The sequence below is a fragment of the Gymnodraco acuticeps genome, unplaced genomic scaffold (assembly GCF_902827175.1).
Source record: "Gymnodraco acuticeps unplaced genomic scaffold, fGymAcu1.1, whole genome shotgun sequence".
In the NCBI taxonomy this organism is placed as follows: Eukaryota; Metazoa; Chordata; class Actinopteri; order Perciformes; family Bathydraconidae; genus Gymnodraco; species Gymnodraco acuticeps.
In genome coordinates, this window is record NW_022989974.1 from 2,766,800 (window position 1) to 2,781,182 (window position 14,383).

General features: G+C 40.7%; 1 protein-coding gene across 1 annotated transcript in view; it reads left to right on the forward strand.

Moving 5' to 3' along the window:
- Window positions 1–14,383, forward strand: part of LOC117543113 (cadherin-4-like) — a 230,093-nt gene that overhangs the window by 158,759 nt on the left and 56,951 nt on the right. Inside the window, 3 exon segments of the mRNA XM_034211189.1 lie at window positions 912–1,138; window positions 8,157–8,273; window positions 8,275–8,355. Of these exon segments, the coding sequence (XP_034067080.1) occupies window positions 912–1,138; window positions 8,157–8,273; window positions 8,275–8,355 (425 nt within the window).

Consider the following 14,383-nt stretch of genomic DNA (forward strand, 5'->3'; position numbering starts at 1 on the left):
AGTGTATCGCAGTGTGAATGAAACGCGTAGAAAAGAAGAGGATGGGACAGTCTGTGCAGCGATCATTGTGAATTAATATGACCTTGAACTGACAGAGATAACTAGAGAAAAGAAACAGAGCGATTTAGCCTTCAGATTTAAAGCTAAAAGCATCATTTTGTGTCACTCATGAAAAAGCATAGTATCGTGAAAAGCCACAACACTAGTAGAATATTCGTTTTTTGACAGAACAGGTTTTTTTCATTTTAGTCATGAAAATGGGAGTACTACATTTGCAGATGAAGCTGATCACTTCACTGGTATTCACTGTTGGTTACTTCCTATGTATATTATCTATTTTTTATAAAGTAACAATGTTATTTAATGTTTGACCAGGTCGTCTTATTCTTTATTAGGATCCCCATTAGCACTAGCATGAGCATTGGCTATGAACAAAACAAAAAAAAGCTCATAATTTCATGCAATTAACAATTCAATATGAAGTGAAAACAAAAATAATTACAAATAATTGTACATCCTGTCTGTCATTTTAACTGTTAATTACCAAACACTTTGTCCACCTTCAAACAGATTCAAGCTTTATCAAGATCAATGTTTCACCCCCTCCACAGTAACTCACACCTCATCACGTGTCCGTCTTTTCTCACAAGCAGCTTTAGAGAACAATCCTCAAGAGTCTTATCCTTGTGATGTTTTGACCTATAACTAATGGAGACTAATGGTGAGATGCACCAGAGTCAAACAGGGCACATGATACAATCTCTGTAATCTACTTCCTATACTGATGTTTGAACTGTATGTGAATGTTTGCATCCCTGTGAGAAAAAAACGGCAATTTAATTGTTAAATGATGACACAATATATGTTTTTATTATACGTTTATTAAATCTTTACATGTCTCTTGTCCACAGTGAAGTTCGATGACTGCATGGGGAATGAGGCTGTGGTTTTCCGGAGCAGTGATCCGATCTTCAGCATGCGGACAGATGGGTCCATCTATGCCCAGGGAGAGGGAGCCAGCCTGGACGAACCAGTCCAGTTTAAACTAACAGCCGGGGGTCCCACCACACGAGTCTGGGAGACGGTGATCCAGCTGGCCCTCATTGACCCACTGTTACCTCAACAAAATGAGAATGAGGTGAGTTTCACTCTCACTGAGCATGCTTCAAATTTCAATTATAATCCAAGAGTTTCTTCTTCCTATCGAATTTCCTCCAGAGGTCCTGGTGATAGCAACAGCCGAGAATCAGGTCAAAACTCCTTGGGGTTTTAGAGAAGGAGGGAGGGAGTGACTGGAGCAATAAGAAGTAGCAGTAGCACACAGCTGAAAGTGATAGAATCACACTGTCACGGGAGGAGATCATGATTCCCCTCAGCTATAAGCTGTTTTGGAAAACATCCTGTGCCTTGGATACCCCAGGGGTCCTCGACTCTTCCTCCTATATTTAAAAGCTGTCAGGGGTCAGGTGAAGCCTGAGCAGCGTGAGCTCAACCGTCCCCATGACTACAGAACCACAAGACCACATCTGAGTGTCAAAATCAAAAGAGTGATGATCAGGTAAAAACAACAAATATTATTAGTAGCCTGTTTTCACTATAATGTAATTACAGACATGTCATGCAGGAGATGGCCTGTCAGTTCCTGAACATATCAACCCTAGCTAGGAAGTGTATCACTCATGAAACATAATGAATTCTTGTTTGAGCTTTTGGTTGGAACCAGCTGTCACTTACTGGCTATAGACACATGCTCAAGTTTAGTTGAAGCATAAAACTAATTATGTTTAGTCTCACTGGTTTCAGCAGCTGTTTTCAGCGAAAAGGCTCTGAAAACTCAGTGAATATACGAAACACAGTATAAAGGGGAATGAATATTGCTCTTATATTCACCAGGGGGCCATAAACACATTTCTAATGCAGGCTGTTGTCGCTCTGAGGGTGCTGGATGTGTAAATTAGCAAATATTTGGCACAAAGTTCACTGTACGATATTTAAAGAAGATTATATGTAATTGTTGTGTTTTAGCTGCCCTCAAGTTGCCAAGAAACCAGTTCATCCAATGTTACTATTTAGTTTATCAATCAAGAAAATCTATGCTCTCATGAAGGACATGTTCACAAATTCATTACAGAAAGTTAGGATGTACATTTTGGGACTTAATAAGACGAAAACTTTTTTTTAACCTATTTATTTCAGTTCAGGGTGATCAGTTCCTGCCGTCTCAGTTTATTTATGTGCTAATACAGATAGACAAACGCCCTCACACAAATAAATCATATTTTAACTAAATAAATCAGATTTTGACAACATTATAGATGGATTTCAGAATACATTTTGAGCTTTACTTCCATCACTTTGAGTCTTGAGAGGATCATTACCCATAATAAACCACATTTTTGATGTGTGTAAGCAAAAGATGAAAATCAATGCAAAGCATCTCTGACATCAGCAAGGTTTGATTCATTGAAGGTGTCAACTTTTCCAATAGTTGAATATTTTGTGTTTAGATTTTGAGACAGCTATTAAAACAGTTTAAAATCAGCTTTATTTTCCTTATAGTGTGCATGGTCAGACACAAAGAAGACATATCACAAGTCAGTTATACATCAAATTCTAACAACAGCGAATATTGAGGCAGAGTGGGACATCGGACAACAAGGGATCAGTGTGCGTGGGTGTGAATATGAGTGTGTTGTTCTGGCTCTGATGAAGTTGGCCTTCATTCTCGCCCTATTGTAGCTGGGGAGGCTTCAGATGGCTCACTGGTTAGTATGGTGTGAGCTTCAGTATTAAACCACAATGTGTGAAAGGTCAAATGACAGGCTATTCAAATAATTACAGAGCTCGACAGGGCCAAAGGTCAGAAATACGCTATGGATTGTAACAAACATGAATGTTGCGCGAGCAGAAAGCAGGGCACAGAAACAAAATGTGATGTTTCATTATGGAAATGGCTCTTTTTTGGAGTGCGCTGTTGAATAATAACTTCCAGATGTCTGGGTAGCCAGGGGCTGGCTGATATCAAAGCGTGCAGGGTTTTGGGGGAGGCAGTGGCGTGGGGGGGAGGAGAGCCGGGACCACCGCCAGCTGGCTAAGGCTGATGGCACCAGAGCTGGGGGGCTGCATCCATTTCACACTCACTGACTGTTCACATGGCGTTAGTGTGCGTAAGCGTATGTCTGGATGTGGGGCAACGTTATTTGTTTATGCTTTCTTTTCTTTTTTTATAAGAGATTATGTCGGATCAAGTGTGAATGATGCTAATTTTGCGTAACATTTGAATTGTTTTGTAGGGTCTGTGTGAGGTTGTGTCTTTGTTGAACGTATAAAGTGTCTTATGATTGGAGCCTATAGGTTTTATCTGAGCTAAGTGCAGGGTTGCATGAGTGTACGTCATCCTCGGATCAAGGGAATAACACATCCCTTTGAATCTGTAGAATCTGTGAAGCTACCATTAAACCTTCTGATATATTACTCCAGTTTGCTTTTTGCTCTTTATCCTCCATCTTTCAGTTTGAACAAGTGCAAAGACATCTCCGCTTAACCTGTTCTCAAATAAATTCGTCACCTTCCTGTACGTTAGTTTTTTCCGTTGGAGTGTGAATAAGAACGAGTAAATCAGAATTGGAGAGTTTAATCAGAATTTCACCTTGGCTAGAAGAAAGCCTGGGTTAAGCCTTTGTGATGTGCACAGCCCTTTTCCAATTCTCTTTCTCAGTTTTCTCACTCTACATCTCTCCTCAGGAAACTCACTAGTACCTGTTAGCATGTGTAGATAAAAGGATTTGGAGCATGACTTATTTAGGTGAGGGGAGGCGAGGGGGGCCACATCTGCTTCTGACAACCCTTCTCCTCATCCTCCTCATTTCATCCCAAACACGTCTCGCCCCACCTCTGCTACTCCACCCTGCACTGGTGGGATGTGGGGCAACCAGCCCCTGCAGTCAGCCCCACTAAGCCTTCCTCTCTCCGAAGAAAAAGAATACATTTGTCCAGAGCCGGCTCACATCTGTTTCCTCCCGCTCTGCTGACAGACCCTGTTTGTGCACACAGGCATGGTGCGCTTGGCAGAGGCCGGTCTCCTGAATATGGACTGAAGGCAAAGGATCATGAGCATGTTTCAGTGAACTTGTCTCACAGTACAGCGAACATGGAATATGGTAACATGTGTGTTTGGAGGGCTAGCTGGTCTCTTATACAGATTGTGAACACAGCAGAAGAAGAAGAGGAGGAGGAGGGTATACTGTTGTGCTTTTTGGGCCGTGAGCATGAGGACAAGCTGCTCAGGGCCATGAGTGAGATCACATTTGGTCTGTTTCAGGGTTTTAGCTCCCTCACTGGCCGAAAGAGGACCTGCTGCTCACCCTCAACTAATCATAAAATAGACAGAAACTATTTCAACATTCTGTATTTCAGCAGCATGGACCCTTTTATGTAATCTTACAGAATGTTTTTGTTTAACTATTATGCATTTTGAAATATCATATTCCTAAGCACTAACCCCTAACCTAATCATTGAGATTGAAAGTGAATGTTAAACCTTAGAAATACTGTAATAGTGTACAAAACAATACCCCCCCAAAATACATATTATTGAGTTGTATTTGTCAACATTGATGTACTTTCTTTACCAGCTTATACAGCTGCTATAATCAATATTGAATAATGGATGAACTGACTTGTATTTGTTGTAATGAAACACCCACAGAGAATTATCCCTCTTCAGTTCCTCTCAGCGTCAGAGCATTTCAAAGTTGTATAACTGTGTTTTGCTCACAACCTGCACCTTCACTGTTTTGGATCAGACTCACAGTTTATGTAACATAACCCCTCTCTGCACTACTTACACAGCAACAAAAAAAGGAATAAAGATGACGTTAGGAACTAGTTCGACGGATCAAAATGCAGCCATTTAAGAGTCCAAATTGTCTGGGTGTTAGAATCAAGATGTTCCTCCACTAATGTCCAGGTGGAGCAGCCAATCCTGTCGTTCATTCATCTTAATACCGCATGCGTTTCCCTGTGTAACCACCTCCCTTTCTGCACAGTTACTGAAAGTGCCCTGAATTGCATGGTGTCTGAAATGTAGCGCCTGCTTGATGAAACTGAACATGACACTTTGGCCCGAGCCCCTCCACACCCCACACCCACATAAACGCATACACACCATATGCCTGGTAGCTTGACACATTTTCCTTTAAAGCAGCCTTAAAAGCTTTTCTCCTGGGCGTCCATCTAATGAAGTCAGCCTTGAAAGCGTTGTTTCCGCTGGCAGATACAAGCCAACCCTCGGAGGGACGTTGACCAGGCTAGAACAAACAGAACGAGATAAAGAAAAAACACTTTTTATAGACTGCATTGTACAGGACCCCTACACTTTCAATGTGTGCCAGAAGCCATTGCCATCTTCCAGCACTGTAGCTGTGTTTTTCATTTGTATTCTCAAATGTCAACTGCTGGGGAAGAACTGTTAGGCTACATATTGCACAGAACAAAATGGAGGTGGTATTAAAAACACTACCCTCTTATTATGTAAATGTATGGTGATTGTACTTCCTTCTCCTATGCTCCTGAATCCACAAGCCCAGATTTTTCTTATATTCTGACACGAAAACCCTCCCACCCCTTCACATGAGCACGTACTGTATGTCCTACCTGCAGTGTTTTTTTTACTGTAATGAAGGATTTCTCTATCTTCTCTCTAGAGGAGTGGTTTCGAATTGTTTCGTTTTTGTTCCCCCACACCCTCTATTGCATTGCCACATAATCGTCTTTATGTAGCACAGTACTGTCACAGTTACTCAAACAGCTTCTAAAGTCCTCAGTTTGCTACACACACACTTACAATAATGTAGTTTACTTGCAGGTATATGTAACTATTAATCTGTTCCTGCCTGGCTGTTAATGTAAGAACCATAACCAGACTCATACTTAAAAACAGTGGCTATCACTCCCTTTGCCAACAAGCAAAGACACCTAAAGGCTCAGCAGATGTCTTATCACAAAGTATGTGATTACGGGTATAACTGGTAAAGATGAAGATCAGACATGTAAACAGCAGACGCCTTGGCTCGACAGCATCTAATTCATTCATCTCCCTACCCGTTAATTAATCCATTAATATGTTCACCTTTCATACATGCGTTTCTACCTGCGGGCACTCAAGTGGATCGTAGTGCAAAACACTATATAATTGGAGGATGATACAACACATCCACTATTCATGATTCACATATTAATACATAGACAAAACTGCTACTATATAGCTGCATTTCTAATTTCATGTAGTGTTAGTTTGATGCCTTTTAAACCATTTCTCCATTTTCTCCTCATATTTATATTTGATTATAATTAGACCTGAGTACACATAACAATCATTAGAAGGAGAGTAAACTTCTATGATTGGACCACCCTCTAAAAAGTAAGGTTGAATTGATGAAATAAATGTGTTGGGAGGCCTTTTAGTAGTGTCTTTGGCGGGTGAAGCTGTGCTGCTGTGTTACCTTCTGCTGCACCATCAGCCTAACGCAGCTCAGAGCTGGAGGAATCACTGTTATTGAGACAAGCTGTCAAGACCCACTGACTGGAAGGAGAGACAGAGACAACACTAACACTGCGAGAGAAGGGCAGGGGGGGGGGCGCAGGAGCAAGGGATAGCTCAGGGGAGCGTGATTGAGACAGAGAGCGCAACTGATGCAGAGCTTCACAGTGATGTATGTGACTCAATTCTTGACATGTTTTCACTGGCTTGTAACCCGGAGATATGTTGGTAAACTTGCTGTAGAACAAACCTCCAGATTGCCAATTTAATATAACCTTTATATCACTTACACACAGTACAGCACATCCACTGTTTCCCTGGGGACACTAGGCTTGTGGTAGTTCAAAAGTAGGCTTTGAGACGGTGGAGCCTATATGTAACCTTGACATAGACGCGCCGATGTGTGTAATGTACTTCCATTAAGAAGCTACATATCTGATTATGTGCACTCTGGTGATTTAACTAGCCCTGAAGAACACGATTAAAGGTTTCTTTCTGTATTTTCAATGACTTGTGTTGGCTCCTACCCACGCTGCAAGCATTTGTAATGAAGCAGAAACTCTGCAGTTCACCTTCATGTGTTTTGCAGTATTTCAACGTGAGGACATTCATTTAGATAGGTGATATGTCTGATAGCTTCAGCATTTGATGTAGCTCTTCTGACTCACGGGTGAGTTAATGTTCACAAGGAGATTGAAAATAGGCTCCTTTCAAGTTCCTTATTGGAGCATCTTTCAAAAAGACAGATTTGTGGTGGTCATTCCTCTCTGCCTGCAGGGAGTCTGTAAGAGAAATGTGTGATGGGGGAATATGAGTTAATAGGCTCTTTATACCCAGTTTAAATGACAAAGTCCCTTGTTTATGTTCTATTAGAAATATATGCACATTCAAACTGAGCTCTGTACAGCTCTGTGTTGCTCAAGCCTGATGACACACATGAATAAGTTCAGATGTTTAACAAACTTAAGCAAGCTTGTCATTTGCATTAATTTTATATTTTATATCTGTAATGAATTTCATAATTGCTGTAAAAGCTTCAACTAAAATGGTAACATTTTTAAAAACATCAATTATATTTGCCTTTTGTTCAGCCCTATACGATTTTGATAATCTTTTCAGAGTCATTGCACACAATAAACTGTCTATTAAATATATAGACTCATTTCAAATCTGCTTTTGTTACAGCATCCGTCTTTGTGTTATTATTTCAGGCGTCTATAACAGGGATGTATTATGACTTTATCATCAGAATGTATGAAAGCCATTATATGGATGAAGAAATAGCACCACAATTATTAAAGGAGGACTGCTTTTCATTACGGAGACTGAAAAGCTATACTACAACTTTTCTTCTCTCCAGTTATTGCTATGACACATTTACCTGCTTCTAGAGTGATTCCTTCTGAAAGCAGGGAGATGGATGTTTTTTTAAAGTTGTTTCAAAACTGAAAAACAGGATAAACATTGACCATGTCAGTCATATAATTCACACATTGTTTCCTCTTGTCAAAAGAACCTCTGCTTTGAAACAGACAAGACTTTGGCATCACATCAGTTCCTGTTAATATTAATAGCACATCCACCCTTCTAAATAAAGCTTTGTGTTTTCTTAAAGGTCATAAAGGAAGAGGGGAAAGTCGCGGAGAGAAAAGAGAGGAAGGAGGCGTCGCAAGCACCACCTCCTGTCATCATGTTCTCAGGGTCGGGCAGGAACAGCTCCAAGGGTCTGAGGGAGACAGAAGAGGGACTGGGTGATCCCACCAATCAACGTGGCAGAAAATTCTCGAGGACCGTTCCCTCAGATGCTCGTCAGCGTAAGTGACAGATTTGATGTGCATCACTGATTTCTTCTGAATGTGCAGCTTGTTGAGAGCACTTCACGGCTAACGCTGATTGGGGATGTGTGATGGACGTTGATAAAAGAAAATAAACACATTAGCATAGCTGGTTTGTTCTCCACGTCCTCATAGATGATTATGTTGTGTTCCCCCGGTGTAATTATAGCCACAAAATCTTTAGACAATTTAAGCAGCTCTGATTGGCCCTGAGAAGTTTTCCCTTCAGACGCGAGGAAGGCTCCAAAGCAGCTAAGCAGCTAAACTCTCCCACAGAGTGAGGTCCACTGGGTTCACAGAATGATTATTTCTCCTCCTTTCTTTCTTTTATCAGGCCATTTCAGAAAGGTTGCCCGAAGTTCAGTACTATTTTAATAGCTCCTTTATAACAATACAATTTGTCACACAATCTTTATTGAATCCATAACTCTGGGTCTTCTGTGAGATATAAGGAGAAATAATGAAAAGCTATTTCCAGGCCCAAAAGAGCAGGACAGCAGTTTATACAGTAAGCCTCAGAAAGGACATGAAGGGTTTGAACAAAGATCAGAGATAACAATATGAACAATAAACTGCTTTCATATCTTAAGAACTAGGAGTATGCAAATAGCAACACCTAAGCTGTTTGTTCATTTTTTAATAAACATTTCCTCATTGAGCAGTCAAGATTTGAATGTGGCAACAACAACAACAACAACAACAACAACTGACTCCCATCACTGCATATTAGATTTCTGCAAAACTGCTAGTTTTGATAAGTACGAAATATAAACACAACATGTTGGAGGAGAAAGAACGAGAAGAAAGAAAAACGAATAAATAAATGTTTGTGTAAATGTGTTGTTTTGCAAAAGCAGGAGCTGCAGAGTGCTTAAAATTCAGAGATTCTGTCACAACAGAATGTGCAGTTTGTCTCTCTCAGAGTGAGGCTCGAGACTCTGGCTGCTGCTGCGCGCTGTAATTCATCAAAAAACATCATTCCAAGAGACCACTGCTTCATCCCCTGCTCCCACTCCTTCGGTCTTTATCTGGGATATCTAACCATCAGCTTTTCCTCGCTGTTTACAAAACTCTCACAGTTTATCTCTTTGGGTCTTAAATTGTGCAAAATAAGTACTTTTCTCTCCCTTTGTTTCTGTTCTTTGTTTTTCTTCCGGGTTTTATCCAATCCCTATGGAACAGCCTGGGGAGCTGCTTGAAGGACACTTTTGTATGTTCCTTTTTTTTCACACTAACAACAAAAGGATCAAGTCAAAGATGGGAGAGTTTCCAGGTCTTTGTTTTGGAGTAAGAGTGCGTCCCATCAGGCTGACACCCTTTATCTGAGCCCTTCAGTAGTGCTTCACCAGCCACAAAACGGTCCAACAGTTCTGTTATTTCCATGAATTGGTCAGAACCAGAGAGTCAGAGGGGATGGGCCAGTGAGAAAGAGAGAGGCTATCAAAGGAACATTTGGAAGTATACTGACCAGCCACACATAATCCACTGTGTGCAGTAAATAAGTCCGTCAGGGGCTGGTGGATTGCTGAGGGTGAAGCGTTCAGAGCAGAGGAGAAGTGATGCGTGTTGATGCGTCTGTTGGGCTCGCGTCTTTCTGTTTAATGATGACTAGAGGGCAAGTGGGGCCGTACCGAGAACTGGAGATTTTAAACAAGAAAACAGCTCTGTGGGTGGCAGGCATGGCAATGATTTTATATTGTTTATGCGTTTAGTCCATTTTTGTAACCTCTCAAGTCCTCTGTTGGGAATTTCGGAATGTTGCCTTTTGTTTCATATTTCTCAGTCAAAGCTGAAAGCAACTAAAAAAATCTAAGCAACAATATTTAATTTTCCCATTCAGACATTTAAAAGTCTCCTATCATGCAATATGCACTTTAGAATGTCTTTTATACATACATATGTGTCCCCGGTGTGTCAGGGAACTCACAAAGTGTCAGAAAACAATGGTCTTTGTTTACATTAGCAAGCATCGCTAACACTCAGAGCTAACCTGTACTGAGAGAGTGTGGCCCAATCCCAAACCACGCCCTACACCCTACCCCTACACACTACCCCTCCGTGACGGAGTGAGTGACACTCGCAGCTCAACGATTGCTCCCTCCTGTCAGATGGAGGGAGTAAATACACGGTTTCAAATCAGCATCTCTTAGACAAAAAATCAAATTAATAACTAAAATAAAACTCCAAACATCTTTAATTGTATTCTTTTAGTTTTACACCTGCTTTTTATAAGCTTCTTAGTTTTTGCAACAGTCTGTAAATATACACAACTTTATAATAAAATGCACACATGTACCTTTTTCTAGACTAAACACAGATGATCCTAAGTTAAAAACATATGAGGTTATCATGAGGTTGTTAACATCGCAATTTATCAGTGGATGTTTGCTGGAACTACTTGTAAACAGCGTGTTTCCTAACGGACACACACAGCGTGACTCCGGTCAGGTAGTGACCGGTCTCAAGTCAGCACCGATGCAGACTCGCTGTTTGAGGGCTTGATAGCCCACTCCCCCTCCACACGCTCCACACTCGTTGGTTTGGAACAGCTCTTAATGTGGCGGACCCTCCGCGCGAACAGAGGGGTAGTGTGTTTGGGATTGGGCCTCAGTGTAAGAAAGCAGGAAATAAATAAAGGTACTCACCTTGTGATACACCCGCAAGAGAAAAATAATTTGAGCTCCATACTGTTTCAGAAATAATCCTTGATGTGGTTTGGAACATGATATGGCATTTAATCACGGGAGCATTTTCTCTTTTTTTTTTTTTTTCAATCTAAGGAAATAGAATCAGCAGTTTTCTAACAGGGCTGAAACAGAGGGATATGAGGGATGCCTAAAATGCATGATCTGTTTGGTATTTTGAGCAAAACACATCATATACATGTTTTTAAAGTGTTTTATATATCTGAGACCCATAATATATGCCTAAAAATAGCATGATAGGAGATCTTTAAGTTGTTGCAGTTTTAGGTTTTATCCAGAACGTTTTGAAACAGAGCTCGCTGTCTCTCATCCCCTCTCCTGTCTCTCTCCTATACTGTGCCATTACTCAGTGCTCCGTGTGCTGTGTCTGTGTGATGCCTTCCCTAATGGCCTGTGAAGTCAGTCCCTCTCCTAATGGGCTGTTCTGTCATCCAGCGCAGCACTGAGTGACATGCAGGCAGCGGTCTTTCCCTCCATCCCGTCGCTTTCCTCCCTGCCCTGACCAAGTTGCCATCAGTTGGACAGGCGGGGTGACAGCAGGCCTCACCTGTATTTCCGCAGGTCTGCAGCATTGTCACTTCCATCATGGCAGCTCAGGACAGAGGCCTACTGCCCAGCCCCTGAACCTGCAGCCTCACATGGCTCCAGGGAATTGTTGACTGCTTATGGAAAGTCTTGGCAGGACTGTACTCCCTATTCCCCTTTAGAGCCAAGACAGTGTCAGAGCTCAATGGGATCTTATTGACCGCTTGTTATTAATAGAAGCACTGAATTAATTATTCCAGCACTATACACTCTGCCACTTCAAGTAGTGTTGTGCACCTGATGTAAGTCTGTGGCATTATATTAGTCCCTATCAGCCTCTAGTGACGCAGGTTTGTACTGAATGTAGCCTGGTATTAGCGTCACAAACATTTCCTCCATGTGTTCTCAGTTGTTGGACAGCAGCAGTGATTTACATCCTTAAATACAGAGGTGAAAAATGTAGCCAAAAAGTACTCATGATAAGGAAAAGTAGTCTCATCCGACAAAAAACAACCTTGAGTAGCGAGTAACGTCATGAATAGAAGATAAAGGATTAAATACTGGCGCATTGCTATATTTTTCGAACTCTCATACTGTATGTGAATATTACATCATTTCAACCAAAGATTATGATAGTATTCATGGTCAGTTTGTAATAAAATATCCCACAACCGGCCTCAAAACAGTCAATAAAGGAGAGTTGCGCCGTGAATGTACCCAAATATAACAAGGAAATTAGTAAAGCGGTTTTTTTCACTCATGTAAGAGTAAAAACTATGTTGCAATAAATGTACCCCAGCAGTCCAACAATTACATTTTACCTAGCATATGCAGTACTTTGTTTCTTTACATCTCTGCTTGTTTAAAAAAATAAGTATGAGTGGTGCATATTGTTTAAGAGAGAGCCATGTTGAGGAAACAGAAACATCAACAAATCCCAAATGACTAAAGCAAAGGATGAGGTGAGTCATTTCTCATGTTAAACAGGTGTTCTTTGTCGTTCTCATTCTTCTGCAGCCAAGCAGCCATCAATAGCATGTAAGGGACATTGATTTTTCACAGAGGCTTTTTGAAACCTTCCATTGATCCACACACTTCTCCTACGGCAGAGAGTTATCGATTTTATTCTGCTCGGGTAAATATAGACTCAACGTAACCACCCCCCCACCACCGCCACCCAACTCCCTTAACCCTCCATTAGAACAGCCGTCAGCAGAAAAATGAACAAAGCCCTGATCAAACAACAATTTAGCAACAGAGATAGACGCGGTATGAATAAATGTTTGTCGAGTAAAATGCCATTTTATTCTACTGTTCTCTGATCTATATTTCGAGACAAAAAAAGAAAATGAGAGCGAGAGGAATGGAGGGAAATAGCTTTGGCCAGATCACGGTACCACAGAAAGAGACTATTACCAAAATAAGACTGTAAATTGGTGAGCATGCATCATTCAAAGGCATGCAACATTCTGGGAAATATGACTCTTGACTAAACTACTTAGAGAGTTAGATAAGATAAATAATGCTACTATCATATCCGTACATTAATATGAAGCTATGGTCAAAGACAACTAGTCTAACATCAGAACCGAAAACAGCTAAAAGCAAAAGCTAAACCTATAAGATAGAATAATAATATATGGAATGCTAGGCTAAGTCTGTTACGTCTGGGCAGAGACTAGCTAGCTGTTTTAGTCGTCACCTGGTTGTAGCTTGATATTTAATCAATAGATATGACAGTGGTATTGATCATTTCATCTAGCTCTCGACAAGACAGCAAATAAAGCATCTTTCCCAGAATGTCAAACAATACCTTTAAGGCTAACAAGCATAATATTTCACTTGAAGCAATGCTCGTTAGGTTTCCCTCACTATCTATTTTCTATTATATTGTTAACCTATTGCATCAGCCTCTCTTCTCTTCTGAAACCTGTCGTGAATTCACTAATTCACTTCTGAGTAACATTTTAATATTTGCCTAACAGAGATTATTTTAAGAGGGAAGACATTAGTTTTGAGGGCTTGAATAAGGGATGTGAAAATTGGTTTATATATATATAATATATATATAATAATATTCCTTTGGAAGAAACAGTTCTTTGTTTTATTTTTCTAATATCCTTGAGACTGAGAAAGGCAGACATTCCGATAAAGTGAAGCTCCATCCCTCAATGATCACAGGACATTTTATTGACAACAACTCCATAGAGAGACACAGCAGCTGCTCGAGCAATAAGCCAAATAAATGGGGGCTTGTAAAGCCCTGTATTGACTGATATGAAGAGAAAAAGGTTTCATTTGATACCCTGCACTTTTATCGACAAGTTATGTCAACCAGTCATTTTTTCTTTTTCTTTTTTATCAAATATGCCCAGTAAAATGTAGCCTGCAACTTAAACTGTATGCAAAATGCAGTTATTTGTATCTAATTTGTTGTGCTGTGCATCTGGCTGTGTTTACTGTACCCGCTGCAGCACCTGTGCTCCAGTTACCAACTGTTTGCATCTCTCTCCGTGGAGCGCGCTGAGAAAAGCGTTTTATGAGCAGAATGAGAGATCCCTCCCCCTCTTGAGGTGTCTGCTTTCTCCTCTGCGTACGTTTACCAGTGATTAATGACTGCTCTGCTTCACTGACAGACACAGCAACAACAAAAACACCACAAAGACTGACACAAAAGAGAAAAGAAAATGTGAAAGAAAAGGACAAACAATAAGCAACATACTGTATAAGTGAGCTGGAGCTGATTGCTTTTGAGAATTTGAGGAAGGACGAAGACG